This window comes from Rhinatrema bivittatum, chromosome 3 (assembly GCF_901001135.1).
Source record: "Rhinatrema bivittatum chromosome 3, aRhiBiv1.1, whole genome shotgun sequence".
NCBI classification, from domain to species: domain Eukaryota; kingdom Metazoa; phylum Chordata; class Amphibia; order Gymnophiona; family Rhinatrematidae; genus Rhinatrema; species Rhinatrema bivittatum.
Genome location: NC_042617.1, coordinates 34,159,038 through 34,185,166, shown reverse-complemented (window position 1 = coordinate 34,185,166; position 26,129 = coordinate 34,159,038). Strand labels below are relative to the sequence as shown.

Below are 26,129 nucleotides of genomic sequence, written 5' to 3'. Positions count from 1 at the left end.
ATGTCTGGTTAAGTGGTACTGAGTTAAAAAAAAAAAAAAAAAAAAGATTTTGCGGGTCTGCAGTCTATCCCCCCCCCCCATTACCCCCAATATTTCACAAAAGCTCTTGTGTTACCAAGCAGCCGCCCCCCCCCCCAACCCCTCCAAAAGCATTAAAAAAAATATTGGTCTCAGCTGGTTGGCCTCCCCATTTCCTCTGTAAATGGCCCTAAGTGCTCCATCTCTCCCTCTCCTCCTCAAAAAGAAACCGGTACACCTCCCACCCACCTGGTACTGTGAGAAAAGTAGCCCCTTCTTTTGGAATCGCTGCTCTCTAGAGTGATCTTGGCCACTACCAGCATTCCTTTGCTTTTTCTATGGGCAGAAGTTTGATAGAAAATTTAGTATGAAGATTTGAAAATACAATCTACACTCGTACTTTTCCTCCCCCGATAAGTAACAGCTCCTCTCAGTGCGGTTAAAAATATCTACTTTTATTTTGGAATTCCAGAAATATGGAGAGTTATCTGGACTTTCTATCAACTTAGATAAATCAGAGGCTCTACCTACCCATTCCTTTGGTCCTTCTTAAAGGCCTGGTATCTTTTTTTTGAAGTGATTTGCAGACTCATTTAAATATCTAGAAATTTTTCTTGACAAGAATCCACATACTATTCTGGACATTTATTTATGTCATCTTCTCTGTATTACAGATGGCACTTTGAAAAATTGGCTTTCTTTCCCTATATCTCTGTTGGGCAAAATTCATTTATTTAAGATGTTATTACTACCTAAATGATTGTATTTTTTTCTGTGATACCTATTTTCCTTTCTCGTTCAGTTGACGAACACTTTTTAAACAATTTAGGAAGTGCCTCTGGCCAAACAGTAAACCATTTATTGCTATGAATACATTGTTAAAGCCTTGGATGCAAGGTGGCTTGGGGTTCCCTAATCTGAAATTTTACAATAGGGAGGCTCTCTTCCAATATATCGGAGATTGAATAATGTCCATTTCCTACTATACTCCATTGTCAGTTGAATCTGCTCTATTAAAGCCTTTTTCGCTAAGATATGCACTGCATGCTCCACTGGGGATTCTTTCGAAAGAAACTAGATATAGTATTTTGGTTCTTCCTTTGCTGAAAATTGGAAGTGGTTTTGTCTCATTTACATATTCAGTATTTTATTTCCCCTTTCTTACCTCTGGTAGATAACAAGCAATTTCTGCTGGGCATGAACCAGAATGTCTTTTCCATCTGGGATAATAAGGGTCTCTTGATAATACACCAATTATTGGACTCCCTCGGGTGGGCTTTGTCCCTTTCCACTTTTACAGGACCCATATAGTTTGTTGAGATCTGGCTTTTATGGATATTTACAAGCTAGACACTATGTAAGGAGTTTGGACTTAAAGGCACTACATTCTGAACTGTGGGCATCCATCTTAGATCTATTTGATGTGTCAGACCTATCTAGATCCACGTTATCAGGTCTTCACAAATTTATACAATGAACGGTCACACCAGTTGATTATCAGTTTTTATTACATGCTTGGCCCCAAGATTTACAATTTACATTATCGTTAAAAAAACCCCACATTTTCTCACTGTTCTACTTCTATTAACTCATTGTCTACCAATGTATTATTACGGGAGACTCAATAAAAATTCCTTATACATTTTCATATTTCTCAACATAGAGCTTTTTTTGGCTCAGTTAACAGATAATGATTTATGTTTGAAATGAGCTAATCTTTCTGGAACTTTTTTGGGTACTTGCCAGGTTCTTATGGCCTGGATTGGCCACTGTTGGAAACAGGATGCTGGGCTTGATGGACCCTTGGTCTGACCCAGTATGGCATTTTCTTATGTTCTTACACCTTTTCCTTCTGCACACTTAGACAAAGGTTTTGGTGCTGGGTTTGAATATTACTCCTGGGGGAATTCTGCGCAAAAAAATTTAAAGTTCTGCAAAATTCTGCAAACTTTGTATTGGTCAAAATTACACAATTTACATGATAGTCTTTAAGTAATTACATTTTAAATTAATACAGAAAAACGTTATTACTTAAGGATGCAGAATTTTAAATATTTTGAGCAGAATTTCCCTAGACATTCACTGTAAGTGTCCCTTCCACTCGCTCTCCCTCCTCCCCTGGCCACTTTGCCCTCTCAGGCCCAAACTCCTCCACCTGCCAGTGTCTCTCCCCTCCACCTCTAGGCTCAACCCCTTCCACTCTATTGCCAGTCCCTGAGTTTGACCCTGTTCTCAGTACTGCTCCTCACACAGGCTCCCTCTGTCCTTCCCTCTCTCACATACATGCTCTCTCTCTCTAATACACATACACACTCCCTCATACAGGCTCCCTCACTCTCTCTCTCTCGCGCGCACACACATCCCATCATACAGGGCCCTCTCTCTTGCATACACTTCCACACAAGCTCCCTTTCTCTCTCACACATACATCCTCACACAGGCTACCTATGTCTCTCTCTCACACACCCGTTCACACAGGCTCTGTCTCACACATACACAATCCCTTCACACAGGCTAGCACCATCACCTACACACAATCCCTTTTTCATACACATGCGCTCCCAATCTCTCACACACATACACACTCCTTCACAATCTCTTCAGATTGGCTCCCTCTCTCTGAGATCCACACTCAAGCATCCCCCACAGCCCCCCTCTCTTACCTCCCATGCTCTCACACCCTCCTGCTCTCTGTCATCCTCCCCTCCCCTCATATAGACTCCCTCTCTCTGAGATCCACACTCAAGCATCTCCCCCAGCCCCCCTCTCTTACCTCCCATGCTTTCTCTCACCCTCCCCTCCCCCATACCCTCTCACCTATTATAGGCTCCCTCTCTATGAAACCAACACTCAAGCATTCCCCCACCCCCTCTCTTACCTCCCATGCTCTCTCTCACACCCTCCTGTTCTCTTTCACCCTCCCCTCCCCCACACACACATTCTCTCTCACCGGCATGCTGCGAACGGAGCGCGTCCCGCGTGTGCCGCAGGATGCGCTCCGTTTGTGGCGAAGATGAAGGCCCGGGCATGCCGTTCGCGGCACACGGGGGCTTTCAATTTTCGCCGCGAACGACGTGCCCGGGCCTTCATTTTTGCCGCGAATGGAGCGTGTCCCGTGGCTCATGCGAGACGCGTTCCGTTCGTGGCATGCCAGGGTGTCTTCTGCTATTTTCTGTGCAGAATTTGGCAGTTCTGCGCAGAAAATGGTAATTCTGCACAGGGGAGTATTCTGCGCAAAGTCTGCACTCCGCAGTAGCGCAAAATTCTCCCAGGGCCAGGACTAAAATTGAATATATATGACTGGTGATACCGGACACTCCTGCCTTGATCTTGTTTGAAGATTTCTCTGTTATTCCTTTCTGTAATAAATATAGAAGACAACGCATTAGAAAAGGTTTTCTGTTGGGGGACAAAGATGATACTCTATTTCTGGAGGGCAGAGCGTACATATAGTTTTACATACTGGAGGAATGCTTTGTTTTCTTCAGCTCTGTTGGAGACGTTAAGTGATAAATTGAGGTCTCCCCGACGTAAATCAGAAATTTTTACAAATTTGGTTCCCATACGTGGATATGCTCACATCTAGGGCTCGAATTCACACTTTCAATGACTTGAGTTAGTGACTTCTTAATTCTTGTCTGTTTATTGTAATGACATTGTCTCTTATGTTTCTTTAATCACTGTTGCGGGGTGGGAATTGAGTGTGGGAGGGAGTTTACTGTGTTTTTGATGTCGGTTTCTATATTATGATATCATAATTGTGATTATTGCAATGTTTGTATCCTTACCTAGGCACGAGGTGTACAGAAACTATTACTTTCATGCCATAGCTGTAATTTGTTTTATGTTCACTAATAAATAGATGTGAATAAAAGAAAAGAACATAACAAAATATGCACTTTATTGGAACAGCATGCATTCCCTTAGCTGCAATGAAGGAGGGTGATTTTTAGACAGCTGACCAACTGGAAAGGTCAACTAACCGGCATCTAGCAGCAGGGCTCTCTTTTATTTATGTATTTACTGTTCCCAAGAAGGTTTACACAGAATGGAAATCGACATTAGGGAACACCGTAGCTTTTCTCAGCTCTGCACTGTGCTCTGTTCACTCCTGCATCATCCCCTCTCATGCTGTTTCCTGGAGCAGGAAGCAGGTCACTCTCGGATAACTTGCATTTTCCGATTAACCAGCATGGATTATTCCCCCAGTCCCCGTGCACGGGGCTTTTATTGTAGCTAGAAAACGAAGAGGAAACATGAGCCACAGTGGAAAGGAGAGAATTCTGCAGAGGTGTTTTCCGGAAAGACCGGATATGCTCATTAAGGTGGACAGATATGATTGGTAGGAGAGAGGAAACTGGAAGAGATATGGGAGAGGGGCAGGATGCCAAACAGAGAGTAGGAAAGGGGATGGGGAGAAAATGTCCCGGATATTCAACTGCTTTCCTCTTTTGAAAACAAAAAAAAAACAAAAACATCTTAATGATTCAAAATGTGGCCATGCAGGTGTTAACTGGCACTGACCGTAATTAATATATTATTCCACAGTCCATCCAGCGGAGAATAAAGTTCAAAATCCTCATCTTAATACATAAAGCGCTCAGTAACGACACCCATTGTGCATTAGCTTGCTAATGAAAATCTACAGCCCAGTTAGGGTTGTAAGGCTGGTTGGCCTCCTCCGCGCCTGCCTGGCATCTCATCTAGGTGGTCAGTCCAGCTCGCAGAATTCTGTAAAAAGGCTTTTGCAGTGGCTGCCCCTCTGTTTTGGACTTCCTTACCTGAAGAGCTTCAGAAGGAGCCATGTTTTACCACTTGCAAGAAACAACTGAAAACCCTTGGGCTTTTATTACAATGACTCCCATGATCTGCATTTTCAGATTTGAGCCCTGCACTTTTTAGACCTTTATGGACGGTGCTTCAGTTATGTAAAGAGGTCCAGCTGTGAATCTGTTATGAATTACAGGAGATCTGTTTTACTGTGTTTTACTGTAAGCCCCCTAGTACATTGGCTTATGTGGCATATACATATTTTAAATAAATAAGTGCATGAGTAAATATTGTGTCCAATTTCAGTTTGGTGGTGTATCAGGTTCAGATATTTTTACTTTTATACATTGCTGAGTATTTATCCACTATAATATGATGGTTTGTGCAAATTTTTCTGTTCTGTGTGTAGAAATATCCAGAATTGCTTCCATTTTTTCATGATCTTTACTAATGTGACTAATCAATTGATGAATATACATGCTAAAACTTATCTTACTCTGGTTAGCCCAGCCAGGTGTTATTTTGATCTAAGTATTATTTTTTTTATCGTTCACATTTCCATTGCAGATATTTCAGCACGAAGCTAAAATAAGTGACGTATCAATCAGAGCTACCAATGAAGCTACCCTTGAAGCAATGCTGAAAAAGATCATTGACATCTGGAATAGAACAGATTTCCAGTTGGTCGTGCACCAGTCTGAGGCGTCCAATGTTATGATCATTGCATCATCAGAAGAAATAGTGGCTCAGTTAGAGGAGTGTCAGATCATGGTTTCTATAATTGAGGGATCTCGATATGTTGGGCCTATCAAGGTAAAGCTCACGTGCAGTATTTATCTGTCAACAAACTTTTTATTTCAGTAAAGAAAACATTGATACAAATAAGTACCCAGTGTACATTTTGGTCCTTATGCACACCAAGGAACACTATCGTGTTACAGTTTATGCTTAATAATCCCCCTCACCCGTCCCATCAGGTACCACTTCCAGACACCGCCTATTTATAGTATTAGAGAATAAAACACAAAATTAAGCACTCTCAATAATCTCTCCCTGCTGCGCATACGAATTATATCATGAATAAACCTCTGTTACTTCCCAGGTCTCCACCCAAAATCATCACACCTTCCTCTCCTTCAGACAACCTACTCCCCCTTTCTGTCCTTCTATCCAAAGCAAATCGGACCCCCACGTCTTCCACACCCACCCAAACGTATACCTACGAAGTGTTTAGAATCTTACTCCGGACTCATGCAGGCAAATTTTGAATATAACGTTTCCAAATCACAAGAAAGGCTTTCCTATGTGCAAAATCAGCCCGACTTCTTAAATCCTCCATCTGCTTAATATTACTTAGCAGATTCCGACACTGCCAGTATGAAGGTAGACCGTTCAACTCTCTAGCTCATCAAAACTACTTCCTCTCCACCGTAAAGGCCTTGCTGAAAAGCATCTTCCCTGTTTTACCTTTAATTTCATCAAACAGGATGGCTTCTGCACAGTACCACATCATATTTCCAAAATAATCAGTAGTATAACGACAGAGAGGAGCAAGCAGACAATAGCACAGCAGGCATATAGCAGAAGTGACATTCACATAGAGGCTTTGTAGGCTGTGGGCTCTCCCACCTCCCTCGTCCCCCCCCCCCCCCCCGATTCCCCAGTGTTGCGGAAGACAGCCTCCATCCAGGGGTCCCTTACCCCCTCCGCCAGCTCACTATCATGAAAGCAAAGTCCCAAACAGAGGTAGAGCCATGCCACATAAAACAAAAATGAGAAAAATCAAAAGATATTTCTCTACCAAAAGCCACCTTACCAAGCTGCTGAATTTTGTACCTTATGCAACAGACATCATGTCCGATATTTTATTTTTAATTTTGACATTGAATTAATATAGTGCACCATGATGGTAGCTGAATTACCTGATGATGTCCAAAAGGCTCCTGCTCCAAATTATGTAATAGTTATAGAAAGATCATGCCCATGAAAGGTCCCCCAAAAACGTGACTGGGCTACATGGATGGCAAATATTAACGATAGATTTTTTTTACTTTTAGAGGAAAGAAAAGCGTAGCTTGCTTGTGCCAATAACAGGACTTATCAATATTATCTGTATTATCACCAAGGGTATTAATGCTCAGGAGGGTACGAATCACTCAAAATTAGAAGCAGGATGTGCTTAGAAGTATTTATTCAGAAGGATTTCTATCTGAAGCACTGGACATGACAGAAATTACTTTGCATGCCATAGATACAGCTCCGGCTTGGAGGATCCTGCTGAGAAAAATGCTTTTCCCCGCCAAAAGCTTGAATCTAGGTAACCATTTGCTTTGAAGGTCTGCAAAGCATGGCACATTTAGGTCCATCTCCCTCTCATTATTGTGAAAAAAAAAGGGCACACGTCAAAGACCTTCAGATCTTCGGCTATGTTAATCATGCAGAATCTCTTTGGTGCTGGTCTGGGGACCAAATCTATCTTGTCTGAATGTTTAAATTATTTATTGCACGGTTTTAACCAAGGCAGATAGTACAGATCCATACAGGAGAAGCCAAAGCACATCCAGCAATCTAAAGCTCTAGAAATGGCAGAACCAAAAGCAAGAGCCAGGGCGAGAAAAAAGGCTATTCAGGATTTGCTGACAGGGTAAGATTATGGCGAATCTGAAATTTAAACTGAGAAGATAAGGCAGCAAAAGAGATATTGAGAAGGAGCTGGTTAAAAAAGAAAAAAAAAGCATCAGGTGAGAGAAAGATTTGCATTTTGAATTAAAACATGGAAGAGAAGGAGTACAGGGAATGACAGATTACAGCACCGCAGCGTTAACAGGGAGGGATCAAGTTGTGAAGGCTGGAATACGATTAGTTTACTGAAATACCACCTTGTGGTCCCTAAGAAAGACAAAGGAGGCCTACTGTATGGTCTGGAACGCAATGCAGACATTTTATAAATCAATAAATTAGAAAAGATTAGTAAATCATTTCCATTGTGATCGAAGATAATGCAACGATGCTGACATGACTTTATTGGCAGTGTTGTTACAGAACGTGTTAAGCTGCCAAAACAAATTTAAGTACAACACACAAGTTTGTAATTTTCAAAGAAATTTCCAAGGGTAAAGTTGTGCCGTGCCTGCATAAATGGCCAATTTTGCTACCAGTACACAAGTAAAGCTACAGGCATACACGCTGTATGTGCGTACAATTATGTGCATAGGTGAGAGGAGCCTGGCCGGAGCTGGGACTTACGCGCATGCATTTTGACTTTAAAATATTATACTTGTAAATTCTCTCGACAATGCAACGCGCACCAAATAGCCGCTGGGATGATCTTCCAGGTGAACTTAACATATATGCGTTTGCTTTGAAAATTGATGTAACCTGGGCACATAACAGCCCGCCAGTTTGTACGGCTTATTATAAAATTATCCCCTGATCTGGTTGTGTATTGACTGACCTGGGGTACATTACACTTCGGGAGAGTCCAAATTTCCCAATTTGATTGGTTGCTGCAAACATTTCTACTGCATGAAACGCTCCTCGTCGGGCAACATGTGGCTGAAGATCGCCCTTTGAATTCCTGTGCCCAGATCCTAGTTGTGAGGCTTGATTTACTGAGGCTGCTTCCCACTTCTGTCTCGCCCTGTGTTTGGAGTATTTAGTTTCCTGCTTAATTTGAATCTGAGCCCAGAAGAACTGTACTGATCCATCTCACGAGTGCTTCTGGTTTCATGTACCGTATTCTCTTTCCTTGAAAGGATACTGTGGACGAATGGGATCGTAAGCTGAATCTCTTCTCTCGCACTCTGGAGGAATGGATGACTTGTCAGAGGAACTGGCTTTATCTCGAGCAGATCTTTTGTGTTCCAGACATCCAAAGGTGTGTAAGTGACTGTGTGTCGAGCTGGTAGTTCTGACAAGAAGTGTAAATGTATTGACTTCCCGTAGGTTAATTTCTTGGAACGCGTCCAGGTGTTTCATGTGTCAGGCTAATATTGAGGTTATTGATGTGGGCATATTTTGAGAGACTTTGCTGAATTCCATGCTTTGATGTTTGCCCAGTAGATCAATTTCTACAAATCCTGTGCATGTTTCCAGACACCCCCCCCACCCCCCCCCCCCCATAAAGATATCAGAGCTATCCTGTTTTATCTTTAATTCAGGTGTTAAACTTTCAGTTCATTTCTAGATTAATTTGAAAATGGGATCTATTTGGGCATTCCGGTAGCTAAATATATATTTCTGCTTTGGTGATTCATTTGGCAAGCCATTGTCTACAGCTGGATTTGTCTGTTTTGGGTATGCAAACAAGGGCAAAGCTCTCTCAAAAAAAAAAAAAAATAAATCCAGAAATTGGGTCGGCTCATTGGTAGTGCTGGGGGCTGCTGTGCAGAGGACCTGGTTTCGATTCGCAGGTCAGGTGGAGACAGCCCTTATAGCCGCTGGGAGGAAGGAAGTTCCTGACCTTCTCAATGGTGTCACCTAGTGGCCAGATTTAGGGATCGCAGTACGCACCACAAAGGGAGGGGCTGGGTGACCCTTGGCTGAGAGCTGTTGCTGGGATGACTGGAATTAGAAAGTTGGGTTGGGGGCAGAGAGAGAATATAAAAATAGGGGTCTTCCAGCCCAGTTCTAATTGGGCCAGAAATGTAGAAACTACAGGGCTGAAAGGAGAAATAATAAAAAAAAAAAAAATCCAGCAAACCTTTTTCTTTCCACATTGTGCACTAGATACGTATTCTTGACAGACATATTTGGGATATTGAATTATTTCATGTTTCTGTGCCTTGCGTTTGCTTTTTGATGGCTTCCTTTCTGTTATTAGGCAGCTTCCAGCAGAGGCAAAACTTTTCTCCCAGGTGGATAACGCCTGGCAAGAGATAATGATCCGCACAGCGGAGAGACCCAATGCTCTGAGAGCAGCTACGACTGCAGGACTCCTTGAGATGCTTCAGACCAGCAACGCACATCTGGAGAAAATACAGAAATGCCTTGAGGTAAAAAAAACAACAACAACAACAAACAAAACTGTACTAGCGATGCATTGCTAGATCCATCCCTTAATTCTTGTCAGTGACCCCTATCCCAGCAGCTTTCCGACTTCCACCTTTAGTTAAACGACGGGAAGTGGATTTCCTGAAACGGGTTTCCCCCCAAAAGTTGCTTTTCATTCCTCATTTTAAATATAGCCTCGCAGCTGCCGCCCCTAACGGAAGGCATGGGGATTGGAGTGGGGGGGGGGGGGAGAAAAGGGGGAATTGGATTCAGGCGGCAGCCGACGCTGAGCCGCGACTTTTATGCTCCGGGTGACTGATAAGCGGACATTGGGGAAAGAGCGCAGGACTGCTTCTGCGGCCCAAGGACAAAAGCAAAGCAGGATCATGCAGCAGCAGCAGGCAGCGTTGCGTGAATTACCAGGGAGCCTGCTCACCCCTGCAAAAACGTTGCCAGCAGTAACTTTGCTCCGGGTTTGACAGTCGCTTTGGTTTTGAATTTTAATATTTACTGCCCTGCACGGAGCGGCGGTTGCTCCCGTAAGACGCTTGCTGGGCAGACTGGGCGGGACCGTTTTGGTGTTTTTCCTGCCCTCATTGCTGTGTCACTGTGTTACCTGCTCTCACCCTTCGCTGTTCCCCCCCCCACATATCCCGAGCACCTTCAAACTTTCTAACTAATCTCACAACTAGTGAGGCGGTTGCTCGGCAGCTTCCCGCTCCGTGAATGCCGTTAAGGGTAGCAGCTGCCGCTCCGTGCAGGCTACCCTCAAGCCTTATATACTAACATAGTAAGATTTTCACTATGGGGAGGAGCCTTCTTGAAAATTCAGGCAATGTGGCCTGAACGTGCTTTGCTTTTGGACTTGGCAGTAGAAGTAGACCTGTGCTTCCCCCCCCCCCTCCCTCCGTATATCTGCGCATCAGCAGCCCGTACTGTAAAAATTGGGGAAACAAGTTGATTGTGGTCTGAATCCAATTCCCCTTCCCCCTCCAGGCCATCAAAGCGGAGAGCGATGTGGCAGTTGCAGCAATCTACGGTGCCACAACGTCGAAGGTACCAAAATATTAACATCGGTGTAGTCGACAGTAAAACACTGGGAGATGCCACAAACATACTTAACAAGCATGAAAAAAATTATTTCAAAATATTTTTACAAAAACATAATCGCATACAGTGAAAAATCTCAAACAGGGAAAAATGGCAGTTGCAGCAAAACCATCAAGGCTTATTGGTTACGCGTAATTAACCCCATGCATGCTGTTAAGGATTGTAACTGCTACCGAGCAGGTTTACCGCCCCATGCACCCATTTCCGTCCTCCAGCCTTTAGGAATCCCCTTTGAATTCTTTGACTGTTTTTATCTTCACCACCTCCTCTGGAAGGGCATTCTCCAGGCATCCACCACCCTTCTCCGTGAAGAAATATTTCCTGACCTTGGTTCTGAGTCATCCCCCCTGGAATTTCATTTCGTGACCCAGAGTTCTACTGTTTCCTTTCCAACGGAAAAGGTTTGAAGTTTGTGCATCATTAAAACCTTTCAGGTATCTGAAGGTCTGTATCACATCCCCCCCCTGCACCTCCTGTCTTCCAGGGTGTACAAACTCATATCCTTCAGTCTCTCCTCATAGGTCTTCTGATACAGACCCCACACCATTTTGGTTGCCCTTCTCTGGACCGCCTCCATCCTGTCTCTCTCCTTTTTGAGGTATAGACTCCAGAACTTGAACACAGTACTCCAGACGAGGCCTCGCCAAGGACCTGTAAAAGGGCATCATCACCTCCTTATTCCTGCTGGTTATTCCTCTCTCTGTGCAGCCCAGCGTTCTTCTAGCTCCAGCTATCGCCTTGTCACGTTGCTTCGCCGTCTTCAGATTGCCCCCAGATTATGTTGTGGTTCCATTTCCATTTGCAGTTTATGTATCATTGTTAAATAAAGTTGCTGTGCCTGTTTCATGCACTGAATAAAGAAATGAAGAAAGGCTGATCTGGATATGGATGGTGAGGTTATTGGGAAGGGGAAGGCAGGGTAGGTTGTTCAGCCATACCGGGTGAACGGCGCAGCAAAGATCCAATCCTTCTTGCTCATACCCAGGATAGGCAGTGGCTTTCTCAAAACTACATGGCTAATAATGATTTATGAACGTTTCTTCCAGGAACTTGTCTAAACCCTTTATAAACTTGGTGATGCTAACTGCTTTCACTACATCCTCTGGCAACAAATTCTGCAGCTTAATTAGGCACTAAGTGGAAAATACTTTCTCCAATATATATATATATATATATATATATATATATATTTTTTTTTTTTTTTTTAATATCCTACCTATATATATATATATATATATATATATATATATATATCTATATATATATCCTACCTATATATATATATATATATATATATATATATATATATATCCTACCTATATATATATATATATATATATATATATATATATATTTTTTTTTTTTTTTTTTTTTTTTAATATCCTACCTATTAGCTTCATGGAGTCTCCCCAAGACCTAGTATTATCTGAAAGGGTAAAGAACCATTCCCTGTTTACCCTTTCCACCCCACTCATGATTTTGTAGATCTCTCATATCTCCTCTCCGCTGTCTCTTCCTCAGCTGAAAAGCCTTAACCTCTTCAGCCTTTCCTCATAGGGGAATCGTTCCAGCCCCTTTATCGTTTTGCTTGCCCTTCTTTGCACCTTTTCTAATTCTGTTACGTCTTTCCTGAGATGGGCGACCAGAACGGCACACGGTACTCAAGATGAGGTCCGCACCACGGAGAGATACAGAGGCGATATGATCTCCTCTGTTTTATTTTCCATTCCTTTCCTAATAATCTGTAATATTATATTTGCTTTTTTGACCTTTGCCACACGCCGTGCCAAGGACTTCAGAGGACTGTGCACAGCCATTCCATTCAAGACTTCACCGCTTTGTGGACTGTTCTATGATTACCTTCCCTAAGGAATTTCAGTGAGGAGGAGGGAGCCCAGGAAAGATATGGAGGGAGTTATTTGATTCCTCTAATGGTGCATAGTGCTATAAAGTATAAGCATTTCATTTTAATTATTACATTATTATATCTGAAATAAACTGACAGCTCAGGAAATTTCATTACATTTTTGAATAAGCTCACATCACATATTCTAGTCATGTGGTGTTATAATTTTCTGACTTTATTTTCCTTACCTTTTCCTAGGTTTTTCCTTCCCCACCCCCACCTCCAACACTTATTTTACATTAATTTGCAGTGTGGCAGTGTGCAATGTGGTAAATATCTTATGTTGTTTGCAAGGTTTTTTTTATTTTTATTTTTTATTGGTGATCTTGATTGTGGAGCATTTGTGTTTGGCAAGATGTTTGTTTGTTTGTTTGTTTGTTGACTTTAGATTTTCCCTTCTTCTTCTAGAATTCTTTTCTTTGTCTTAATTTAGAGCCATTTTGTTATTGAAATGAAAAAAGTGCCATAGCCTGCTTGGTGAGCATTATTTAACGACTGCTGTGAAATGAAAAGTGATCTGGTGAAGTCTGATGTTCTGGTAATACTGGCAGGCTCTCAGTAAGGATGTGCAGAAGAAAAAAAAATGTAATTTCATTTTGTCCATTAGTTTTGTGGGGACTCAAATTCATTTCTTTAATTTCAAAACAACAACAAAAAAAATGTGTGTTTTCATTTGATTCATTTTTTTTGTTTGCCATTAAACTCAGTGGGGGAAGAATTGCAGCTGGTATTGGGCTCCAGAATTGGGGCTTTCTCATCAATTCTCGAGGAACATAGAAAGACATTATTAGAAGGGGAAAAGAACTCCAAACAACATAGACTGTGGCGAAGTGGCACCAAAAGCAGCAAGAATAGCCTAAGGCTCCGTAAAGAGGCAAAGGGTAACCTGCATTGGCACCAGCTTTTCAAGACATCATCAGAGGAGCAAGGAAGAATGCTAGTGTGGAAAGAACACCCCAAGGCTCCAAACGAGTGCACCAGCAACAGTGGCATGAACCTGTGGTGGCAACACGAGAGGCAAAGTGGCACCAAACATGGCACCAGCAACCCAGGGCACCGAGAAGAGGGAACAAAGCAGAAAAGCTGGCAGGAAAATTCCCCAAGCCACTGATAAAAGGGCCAAGCAGCACAAAGAGTGGCATCAAGATACCAAAACAACATGAGAGGTGTAAAGCAGCTCTCAGTCTGGCAAGAACAACTCAAAAGTGTGTAAGGTCTGGAGAACAACAGCAAGGCACAGTGACACAAAAACCCCAAAGGAGTAGCCTATAGAGTTTAGCAGAAAGGCAAAGTAGCATGGGAGATGCCAGTCATTCTGATGAAACACGCTTGCCAATTGTCAGATTCAGTACAAGTAATAATAAGTACATTTTTTCTTGAAATAAGCTTTTATTACATTCCTTAATCTAACTTGAGCTAGGTGCTGGGTGGCATTGTGAATGTCATCTGAAATTTGCTTTCCGATTGAAACTTTAGTCACATTGATAATAGGTAAATGGTTTCTCCTCAGTATAGCTTTCCTAGTATTTGTGAGCTTTGCTTTATTAAGAAAGCTTTTATTATATTCCCTATTTAAACTTGCTGCTGATTTTCTTGGATATGGCAGGCAGGCATATGACAGCAACTCCCCTATTGTGGTATTAGGGGTATAACAGGTAACAGCATCCTCCCAAGGCAATGTCTACAGAGGAAATGCACAGTACATCTCAGGCTTCAAGATCAGTGTCACTGGATCTGGAGAGCAGCAATAGGGTGGATCACTGTGATATGTTTTCTTTATGCTGTGATCTCCTTGACAACAGCTCATAGCCTCACACATGACTCTCATTGATTTCTATGAGTTATAGACTTCAATGGCCCATAGAAATGAACGGGGAATAAAACACATGGAACAAATAGGATTTAATTCGGAGGACCCCCTCCATTCATTTCAGGGACCTCCAAAAGAAATTAATGGGGTCCAGCTCGTTTCAGAATGCCTATTCGTTATATACAAATACATATCCCTAGCTCTCAATAGTCAACTTTAAAACTAAGTCACCATTTTAATATTAGCATGCCTTTTTTTCCTCTTTTTTCATAATGTAGGACTATCTGGAAATTAAGAGAATGGTCTTCCCAAGGTTTTACTTTCTCAGTAACGATGAACTGCTCAACATTTTGGCAGAAAGCAAGAATCCTGATGTTGTGCAGGTAATATTCTGATAGCTTATAAACAGTTTGGGAATAATTAGGGTTGTAATCATGTGGGCTGTAGTAAAGCTATTCTCCCATGTTGTAGTTATGGGAGAAAGATGGAAAAATTACTATCTTGTAATATTTTATGCTGTAGATTTGGGCCAGTAGAGATAAATGGTCAATAATTGGCTGACTGGCAGTTTGTCCATCTGCTTGTTTATTTGCATGATTTATTTATTTGTTAATTTTGTTCCCATGTCACAGCCTCATCTTGTGAAATGCTTTGAGAACATTAGGTGGCTGGACATACAACAACGTGGAAAGAGCCCTCCAGTAGTGGTGATGGTCAGATCTGCTGAAGGAGAAAACGTTTTGCTGCCAAAGTACGGTTGCCCAGTTCTTTGTTTATATACTGTTGATAACATAGTAGTGCAACGAAAAATATACAAGGTCCAGATCCAAAAATATTTAGCCAGATAACCAAAAGGTTTCCCGGTGAAATGAATACGTGGCCACTTATCCAGATAAATTCTAGCTGGATAACATGAATTTGGCCAGATAAGTCAGAGGCATTCCGGCTAGGAGCAGAGTTAGCTGGATAACTTACCTGGCTAATTTTAGGATATTCAGGTATGTTCAGTGGCGAATAGGTTTATTTGACTCAATAGCAGAGCTGCTTAGCAGCTGAATATTTATCTCTTTTTATTTACAAGGAACTTATTTGAACACACACAAAGTGATTGCAGTTATGTCACTTTTGCTATAGATTATTTTTGAACCATGCAGAGGGGTAAATGAGGGAAGAATGGAGACCAGCGGGGTCTCTCTTCCTGCATTCTAATTGTTTGTTCTTAATTTACGTTGTGATGTAGAGATACCTAAGGTAACTTGTATAGTTATCAGAGGCACCAGGGATTGAACCTGTGGTTCTTGTTGTTCAAGGGCAGGGGATCCTGTGGTGGAGCCACAGGACTATGAATCACCACAGCCATGCAGAAAATACTAAGAGAAGTAAAGTTAGGGAGACCCACCTCCAGAAGCTCCCTTTTGGACCTGAATTAGTTGTGTCCCAAGCATCTAAAGAGCTCTAGCCTGGCACACTTTGCTGGTTCAAAAGTCCATGCAGAGTTTGCTCTGTGATATCCTGTAGCCTGGCCACGCTCCTGCATTTGCTGATTCTTGGTCCTCGGCTACATTCCTGGTTCCTGCTCTGATCCTGGTCTTCAGGACCTTTTTGGTTCCTGCTCCTGCCTGGAAAGTCCCGGCAGCCGCCTGCACCCAGGGCTCAACCTGCAGGGAATGGTATCTGTTTCAGGCAGAAGACAGCGGCCCTGAATCACCTGACCTCGCCACGTTTCACCCCTGCCCAGACACTTTATCCGTTATCTGTCCCCAGAGGAGGAGGGGGCAGCAGGCTGGCTGAAGATTTACTACCTTCCAGCTGTGCTGAATTTCACTCATAAGAACATAAGAAATTGCCCTGCTGGGTCAGACCAAGGGTCCATCAAGCCCAGCATCCTGTTTCCAACAGAGGCCAATCCAGGCCACAAGAACCTGGCAAGTACCCAAACACCAAGAAGATCCCATGCTACTGATGCAATTAATAGCAGTGGTTATTCCCTGCAGAGAACAGCCCCCCTGCTTCCTGCTCCAGCCCCTCCCTCCCCAGGCAGCATGCAGAGAACAAAATGGGAGGGGGGTGAGCACAGAGAGAGAAAGGGATCATTTTGGTAAGATTAGGAGGGGCTGAATGGGGATTATTTGGGGTGAGAAGAGAGGCTGCAGGATGAGATGGGTGGAAGGGGGCAGTGTTGGTGTATGTGACAGAAAAGGGATTGATGCTGGTTTATGCGTTCCAGATTGAGAGGGGAGTTGTAAGGGGAAGCAGGACCAGAGCATGGTACAGATACCTCCCTCCTCTCCTTCCCCCTCCCCCACCCACTGAAATTCAGGATCTCGCTCCCTTGATCTCAGATTCCATCCCCCAGATCCTGGAACCTCCCTGCTTTCCTCTCCCTTCTCTTCAGATCCTGGAACCTCCCTGCTTTCCTCTCCCTTCTCTCCAGATCCTGGAACCTCCCTTCTTTCCTCTTCCTTCTCTCCAGATCCTGGAACCTCCCTGCTTTCCTCTCCCTTCTCTTCAGATCCTGGAACCTCCCTTCTTTCCTCTTCCTTCTCTCCAGATCCTGGCTAAAATTTAGCTGCATACAGCTTTAAATTTAGCTGGATAGCCATTTAGACGGATAACTTTTCAATTATCTGTCCAATGGCTTTTGAATATCGACCTCATAGGAAAAGACAGGGATCTGAAAAACAATCTCCTTTATGTAAAATTCTTTCCAACAGTGCGTACGTTGGAAAGCATAAAAAAATGAAAGAGATTGTCATAAGACGGACTCCAACCCTACTCAACATAGTAAGAGGAAGTTAATCATCAGTTTTGCTTCCATCTGGTTGTAATGTTTCCACACTAATGACAAAAGACTCGAAACTTGTTTCGGTCACCACGAGGAAGAGAAGGGTGTGTGTTCTATAGGAACGAGCCTCATTCAGTAGCACACTGTGCTCGATAGGCATCAATATACAAAAAGCAAACCTTTCCAGAGGAAAGAAAACTGTAGAATAAGAGGTCACGATAAGAGGCTCCATGGGGGTAGACTTAGGAGCAACATCAGGAAATATTTATTTTCACAGAATGTTGGTGGATTCATGGAATGGCTTCCTAGGGGTGAGGGGAGGTGGTAGAGACTAAAACAATTAAGGGAACTCGAGAAAGCCAGGGATAAACGCAGAACATTCCTGGTTGTGAAGAGTAGGGTGTACGACTGTGCTCCAAGAATATTACTGAGCCAACTAGATGGACCTTAAGGTCCTTATCTGTCACCATATTCCTTGTTTCTCTGTTTCATTGCATTAAATGTGGCTAAATAACAATTGCATTGGCTAATCACTACTGTGCTTACAGTATTACTAAAGTGACTACCAGAAACTGTCTGGCTCCAAAGCATGCAAACATTATAACCTGATCATTTGATAGCAAAGTCATTATTTTTCAGAAGGACTTTGAATTTCCTTTGATATAACTTAAAGCCATTCCCTCTTGTCTTTTCTATAGTATATGCATCATTCAGTGTAAACATATGTACCTGACAGATCCACACATTGCCCTATCAAGTGTTGAAAAACATAAAGGTCATTCCATATCAAGTGGACCAGGGGTCCACGCTCATCCTCCTGCAAATAGAACAATATTTAGCATGGATGTTCTCTAGGGTCTCAAACAGAACCGTACTAAATATTTCACCTGGATCTCCATCGGTTGGAGAGCTAGAGGCAGTTGGTTGGAGGTCACCTCTGAATACCATGCTCCATGCAACCTAAAATGGCCATTTTGTCCAGGTGCTGCAGCCCGACAACACCTCTCAGGTGCCTACATTTTGTGGTGGTTAGTCCCAGTGCAAAGTTTGGAACACAGCGTGAGCTTGCCTCCCTTATTATGGGACAGCAAAGTACGTGAAAAATTTTACAAAAGAAATTTAAGGCCTACTTTGACTCCTTATTGCTCCTGATGTATACTTCAATAACTGGATCAGTAGTCATGGCCCATGATGTACATCTAGGATTTTCACTAAGAGGCTTTGCAGCCAACTGGAAGTAAAGATATAGTTACATAAAGACATGATGTCACCTTTTTATGCTAATTTTTGGGTGGAAATATCTCTACTGTGTAGTTCTTATTTTTTTCTAATGTCATTTGATAGCGCACCTTTTTTGCTACTAAAGTCACCCTGTTTCATCTTGGTCCGAGCTGTGCTTTGGTCAGAATTACAGTCCCAAAGACAAGCATCATTTGCATGCGTGAATGCACTATGTTACAAAGAGCCATCTTTGGCACCCAACTGTGAAACATGCAAATGAGCTAGAGATGTGAAATTATACAGTGCAGCTCAGTTTATTGTGCTTATCACACTTAGTTTTTGACACATATTTGTTTAGACATATTTTCATAAATTAGTCATCAAAGTCAGTGCAAAACTTTGTATGCTGATTAGTTACCATGCATTGCTCAGTGGAGGTTGAGCCACTGCCAATTCAGCAAAATTGACAACCCCATCACCTAGGGGGCCACTCCAGACAGCCAGACAAGGTACCAGCCACAGGTTTCCAAGCTTTTATTTAAGAGCAAAACAAGAAAAGGCAAGACACTACATACGAGAACTGCTTAAACTGTAGATTTCACAAAAATTCACTTAGGGGTAGATTTTAAAAAATGCACACGCAGTTCCTGACGCATGCACATGGACACACTGATTTTATAACATGCGTGCGCACATGCGCACTGGATTTTATAATCCGCACATGTGGCGCGCAAGGGGGGGGTGAATATTTGCAAAATACAGGCGGCAACGCAATCAGGCCATCCCCAGTTCCCTCACCCCCTGCCTAACCTTCCTTCCCCTTTCCCGCTCCTCCCCACCCTCTCAACCTAACCTACCTTTCCTCAATTTTTTAATTTTATTACTTACTGCTCCTCGGGAGCAGAAGTAATTTATGCATGCCTGCCAGCTGCCGACTCGTGCTTCCCTGGGACAGCAGCTAATGGCTGCTGTCCCATCCGGCCTGTGTCCTGCTCCTCCCCACCCAGACCATGCCTCTCGTCCTGTACTTACATGTGTGGCGGGCCCTTTTGAAAATGCACGCAGCTGCTCAGGGCCTGGCCACACTCGTACGCACCGATTTTTATGTGCGCCAGGCTTTTAAAATTCAGCCGTTAGTCTTTTTTTTCCCTGCCTTGCCCATGCTTTTGAATGTCCCGTCAATGCGTGACAAAGTGGCTTGTGAATAAATGTACTGCCTGCCCGCTGAAGTTGTTATGGGTAACAATAATGTGCTCTGGAACCCAACAGATGTCTCTGTGGCCGGCCAATAAAATGACTTTGCATATATGGCCAATCCACCAGGAATTATCATAGATGCAAGCTAAATACTGACGAGTTTGGAAGCTCGAAATTCGAAGGGCTGGAAAATATTTATGTTCATGTTCTAGAATGCTTGCAGCTCATTTTTATTCATTGTGGATAGTCTGAAAACCAGAAGTGTCAGATAAAGATTCAGGACTAGGTCAGGAAATCCTGCCCTACAGCATGCTTCACAGGCAAGCTCATGCAGGGGTAGCTGAAAGGAATCTTTAGTACCCTGTACGTACCCGGATCAGCCCAGACTCCTGGGTTTATTCATCCATGCCAGCAGATGGAGACAGAGAAAGTGAAAACTGACACTGCTTCAAATACCCTAGTGCCACCTGCAGTTCCTCAGTATTGACCTGTACCCAAGCTAAGTGCCATATCAAAACAGACAATCAAAATCTTGCATAACAAAACTTGTATAGAACTAGTATAATAAAAAAACTTGGTAAAGAACTCTTCTACTATAACAAAAATACAACAGCTGAGCGGACGACTCTCCACCTCCACAAAATGGGTGGGGCTCTGGACTGATCTGTGGTACTACAGGAACAGAAATTAGCAGGTAAGAACCAATTTTCCTAAACATTGTGCACCATATTTGTGTTTTAAAAGCTACACAGTAGGCTACATTCTTACTGGTCACAACTGTTTTACAGTAATGTTCGTATCAGGGGTCCAGTTGAGCAGTGGCTGGGAAACTTGGAGACTGCCATGTTTGACACTGTAAAAAAGTAAGTATAATGTCGTATGTTTATTGAGTTATTCTCTACTGCGGTTCATTTTTAGGGTTACTTGGTCCTAACCGGACAGGTGTTGATTAGATTGCTGGTCATGCTACCAATGCAAGCTTTCTTTATTAGCACTTTTCATGCAGCGTTTCCTCTGGGTGAGCAGAGAATGCGATGGCACAGAAACGGGCTGCGACCATACTGAATATGGAGTATTGACAAAGTTTATTTTGGGGAGGGTGGTATGTTCTCCATATAATCTTCCTCGGCCACACATGATTAGGATTTTTCCAGTGAAAATTTATTTAGAAAACTTTGGGAAGTTTCAACATTTGAACTTACTTTTTACACACAAATGCTTCTTTAAAGTAAGTTAAAACCGATTTTTTGTTGTTGTTGTTGAGAACGAATTTTTTGAAAATTCATTGAAGGCAAGAAAAGATACATTTCTTCAGATTTTTCTTTGAGCTCTTCTTTTGTCCTGACAAGTCAGGCCGTCTCTTCTCTCCTCTCTCACAAAGACCGTAATGGATGGGCCTTTTGATGTGCGCCCGTAGCTTCCTTCTGAAAGAGGAGGCAAATCATCGCAAGGTACCAGGGAATTTCCTGGTCTCTCCTGTTTGCTTATTTTACCCAGCAGTTTCCTGATGTTTCTTTGGCCTTCCAGTTCAATTAGAAGCAGCTTTGTTTTAGTGGGGGGGGCAGGCTCTGGTACCATAAGCCTTTATATGCAGTTACCTGGGGGGTTTTCCTCCCCCCGATTTGTAACCCTTCACCCGGCTCGGCCATCGCAGAGGCAGTCACTGGCCAGGGTGCTGCAGACTGCAGCTCCCTCCGCGCCCCGGGGTTAATAACGGAGGCTCTCTTCCCTAGGCAGCTGTGAACGGGCTTTTCCAAAATACGGACCACGTCCTTTTGTAAGCTAACGTGGGCTTTGATTCAGTGAAGCTCAGAATTGTGAAAACGACACGCAGAGATATTCAGAGGTCTCGAGGATGTGTTCCGGGTTTGAAAAGAGAGTCAGCGGCACGTGAGCACGTACCTGGGATTTAGGCATCTCGCAGGAAAAAAAAAGTCTAACTTCAAAACTATAAAACGTTTTATTGTCAGTTATTACCATCCTTCTTAAAGCTACGCTGAGATATACATATATCTTATTTTTTTTTACCAGTTTCTTTGATCTGTACTGTTTTTCTTCGCTTGCTTGAGGCATGGGTGCTCTTTAATCACGTATCCTGTGCTCAGTGTACTGAGGATGGTTCCGCAGCACGTATGCTGTTGGACCACACTGAGAGAAGGCGTTCCCAAAAGCGTGTTTACGTGGGGTGGGAGGGGGAGGATGGAAGGAGAACTGCATGCATGCAGTTTGCATTTTCACATCCTCATGCCTGTGCTTTTCCAGCAAAATTCCACCCACAGGAAAATAAAAAACAAACAAACAGGTGCAAGCGACCGCGCCTACTCTGTACCCGCAGCAAGTTTCAAAAGCAAACAATCTGCGCAGGTTTTCACTTTGAGAACTGGCGAGGAGCCCGAGGGTAAACGGTAAGCGCAGTCAGTTTATGGACAAAAAAAAAAATTCATGCACACCTCTAGTACCGCCAGGTTCTTTTTATTTAGTGTTTGCGAGATCCTTTATGTGGTAGAAGAAGAGAGTATAAAATGATTTGACTAAGCTGTAATGCTAATTCGGTGAATGGTCTGTTTGCAGGCTTGTAACAGCTGGAGTGAAGGAGTGGAGCAAATCGGAATTTAGAAAATGGGTGACGATGCATCCGGGGCAGGTAGTCCTTGTTGTGGTAGGTAAAAACTGGAATATCTCTACAGACATCCTTCTGACCAGAAAAGGAGAAAAGCAACAGAGCTTCCTCGGTGGTTACTTAAGTTTTAAGTCTTTTCCTTAAGTGTTTAAATCTTATATCATCATCAGAGTCTGGAGGTTCATTTTCCAAAGATTTGTTTGGTCAGCTTCAGGGGTTTCCCAGACAAATCTTTGATTCGGTAAAATTTCCCCCCACCGCGCTCTCTTTCAGTTTTGCCTGAACAGAATTCAGCCAGATAAAAATAAGAGGCGATGATGGGGGCGTGATCCAGGGGGTAGGGTTTACCTTTAGCCAGATTAGCACTGATATATTCGGCGCTAACCAGGTAAAGTTATCCAAGTAATGCGGATAACTTTACTCTTTAGCTGGGCAGAGTCAAAGGAATGCGTAGCCAGCTGGGCTTCGCTGCATGTTTCAGTAAAGTTATCCGGCTAACTTTGCCCAGATGACTTTCCTGTTCCCTGGATCTCTGAGTGTATTCTGACACCAGGCAGTGTCAATGAAGGGTACCTATGGCCTGGTCATAGGCACTGGGGGAAAACATCTACAGCTCTCCAGAAATATCTTTGAGCATGTGCAGCAGGGCAGCTGTGCAACACCAAACCCATTACTATTGAGTGTTGACGCTGTCCGTCATCTGAGGAGTGCATCCCTCCAGATCTCTGCCAGTATTTTGCATCAAAATCATCTTTCCCCCCCCCCCCCCCCATGATTTTTCTCATCTGCATTTGTTTTCTCTTTCCTTAGTGTCCCTCCCTCCTGCCTAAGCATTTCAGTCATTTTGAAGCTTTCTTAAATTCAAAGTATCTGCATCAACATTGAGAGGGTAATTTTGTACCCTTCCAAGGGGCAGGGCCAGCAGTTACGCGCGTAAGTCCGTATTTACTGCTGCTCAAGTCTGCAGAAATCGATGATTGGGCCTAACATGCCAGGGGGAGGGGGCTCGGTCAACTGGGAGGCGTGGCAGATGAAGAACCAGAGGGTTCTGGATGACCTCAAGATGCGCACGATTTAAAATTCCAGCGTATGTTGGCTTGCGTGCCCATACGTGTGTGTATGAGCACCTGCGTGCTTGTTTTAACGTTATCATCTTTGACTTTGGCTTGGCGATGCTCTTTGTCGATGGATAACTCGGAGGGCTTAGATGTGATGAAAGTTCTTGTGCTCCAAAGTGGCTATGCCCAGAGACCTGTCCAGCTGCCCGTGTTGGACTTTACATGTAGCTGCAGACAAAATAAAAATAAAAATAGCAAAGAAATAATAATAAAAAAAAATGGAAATGACAATAAAAACCATAAAAGAATAAACACCATCTATAACAAATTTGATTCATAAATCATAATACCATTAACATTAACCCCCTAAACCATGAAACATTTAAAAAAAACAGACAAATATGATCAGTTAACTAAAAACCTCCTGAAACAAAACAATTTTCACCAGCTGTCTGAACAATAAGTCTCATTTTTGTAATGGTATTTAATCATGTTAATACAGTTGTATGTATGAATGATTAGCATCAAGAATGAGAAAAATGATTTTCTGTGTGTCTTTTAGACTTAAAAAAATAAAATCTACCAGTCTAAATACTGGAAAACTTACAGTAATTTTATGTATGATGTTTCTATAGTATGCAAAATACGTGATTTCAGCCTGATTCAGGCGGCTTCTGCTTAAAGATATTAAACAATATTTTTTATTTGCAGTAGCGAAGTGTGCTGTACAGTGCTGTGGTAAGTCATGCCAAAATCTTGTTTTTGACATTTTGCAGAGCCAAATTATGTTCAGCAAGGACTGCCTGCGAAGTTTCCTTGACCCAGACCCAGAGACAGAGCTGAGAAGAGTCCATGCTGGCCTGGTAAAGCAGCTCGAGGAGCTTGCAGAGATGGTGTCGGGCAGTCTTCACCGTCGCCAGAGGACCACGCTAGAGGCGTTGCTCACCCTTTATGTGCACTGCAGAGATGTGCTGATGGAGATAATCCAGAAGAAAGTTGTCAAACCTGAGGACTTTGAATGGACCAGGTATATAAAAAAAAAAAAAAAGAGCGTGAACCTCTCTTCGGCACCATGTTTGGTAGTCAAGAGAAACCAGCACAGGTTGCATTCAGCTATGTCATCACTTGTAAACTGCTACACCCATCCTCACACAGATGTGATCAGGTACTGTGAACTGCAGCAAATCTTTCCTTCAGGAATGCCTGCCATGAGTTTCCTGAAGCCCTTTGATTTTGTGGAAGTCTCGTGTACGGCCCTGCCTAATATTCATTTATTTATAAATAAAAGGAAGCAGGGTGCAAAGCCAAGTGCACGAAAGCACAGGTGCAGACTTCAAAATGAAATTTCCGCGCTTACTCTCTCCCCGCCCGTCCAGATCTGCCCCTTATTTCATGCTCTGCCTTTTTTTTTTTTTTTTTTTTTAACATCAGCCTTGGTTTCAGCTCGCTGGTCATCTTCCACAAGAGCTTGAAAACATATCTTTTTTTCGCAGGCATTTGCTGAGCTGCTGTGAGATACTAATATCAGATTTATTTATTTAAGCATTTTATATAGCGTCATTCCAGTAAAGATCACAACGGTTCACAATATACATACATTCATGGTTCAAGGATCCTCGACTACTTGAGGAGACATTCATCGTTCGGGGCTACACATTCCTAAGTCAAATTCAGTACATTTATAAAACATGTCAATACTTGAAAGGGCAACAGATGTACAGTGCTGTTGTTATGAGTGAAATGTCAGGTATAAGGTTTTATATCGAGATGTCACATCCATTTTTATGAGCGCCAGTTGTTTGTGTTTTTTTGGTGCTAATGTTGTATTACTGTTTTAATATGTTTTCTGTGTATATAGAGAGTATGAGTGTTTATCTGTGGCCCTCTTAGATATACCACAATAATGCAGGCAATGCATTTTTTTTTTTAAATGAATAAATAGACAAAACGCAGTCATATCACTGACAATTTAATGCCTACTGTGTTCGATTAGATCCCATGCAACTTTTTTTTTTTTTGCCCGATTCTGGAAATCATTTTTACATTTAACTCCAAATAAATAAATTTCCTTGACTTAGAAAGCGCGTCCAGTTCGTAACTTGATTTATCTGCCGCAGGGCTTTCCTGGCAGTAGCTGCAACTTACTTTGACCAGAGAGCCCAGGTGCTGAGGAAGGGCCCAGGACCTGATGGCTAACTCTGAGCCACACAGCTGTGCAATGCCTGCTGTGAACGCCAGCGAGTGTGCAGAATATCCCCCTCCTCTCTGCCGCTTCCTATATTTAGAGTTATCTGTAGTGCGGGATCTATCAGCAAGCATGTCATCTTCCACAAGAGCTTGAAAACATATCTTTTTTTCGCAGGCATTTGCTGAGCTGCTGTGAGATACTAATATCAGATTTATTTATTTAAGCATTTTATATAGCGTCATTCCAGTAAAGATCACAACGGTTCACAATATACATACATTCATGGTTCAAGGATCCTCGACTACTTGAGGAGACATTCATCGTTCGGGGCTACACATTCCTAAGTCAAATTCAGTACATTTATAAAACATGTCATTCCCTGTACGTACCTGGATCAGTCCAGACAGTGGGTTATGTCCCCAATCCAGCAGATGGAGTCAGCCAAAGCTTCGAG

At 42.8% G+C, this 26,129-nt stretch overlaps 1 protein-coding gene across 2 annotated transcripts in view; it reads left to right on the top strand.

The window, feature by feature from the left end:
- The window catches only part of DNAH14 (dynein axonemal heavy chain 14), a 461,040-nt gene that overhangs the window by 96,653 nt on the left and 338,258 nt on the right, over window positions 1-26,129 (top strand). For both annotated transcript variants that reach the window (XM_029593090.1, XM_029593089.1), the window contains exons 21-28: window positions 5,356-5,601; window positions 8,544-8,665; window positions 9,611-9,782; window positions 14,885-14,989; window positions 15,239-15,357; window positions 20,598-20,672; window positions 22,381-22,468; window positions 24,264-24,514. In XM_029593090.1, coding sequence (XP_029448950.1) covers window positions 5,356-5,601; window positions 8,544-8,665; window positions 9,611-9,782; window positions 14,885-14,989; window positions 15,239-15,357; window positions 20,598-20,672; window positions 22,381-22,468; window positions 24,264-24,514 — 1,178 coding nt within the window. The remainder of the gene's footprint in view (window positions 1-5,355; window positions 5,602-8,543; window positions 8,666-9,610; window positions 9,783-14,884; window positions 14,990-15,238; window positions 15,358-20,597; window positions 20,673-22,380; window positions 22,469-24,263; window positions 24,515-26,129) is intronic.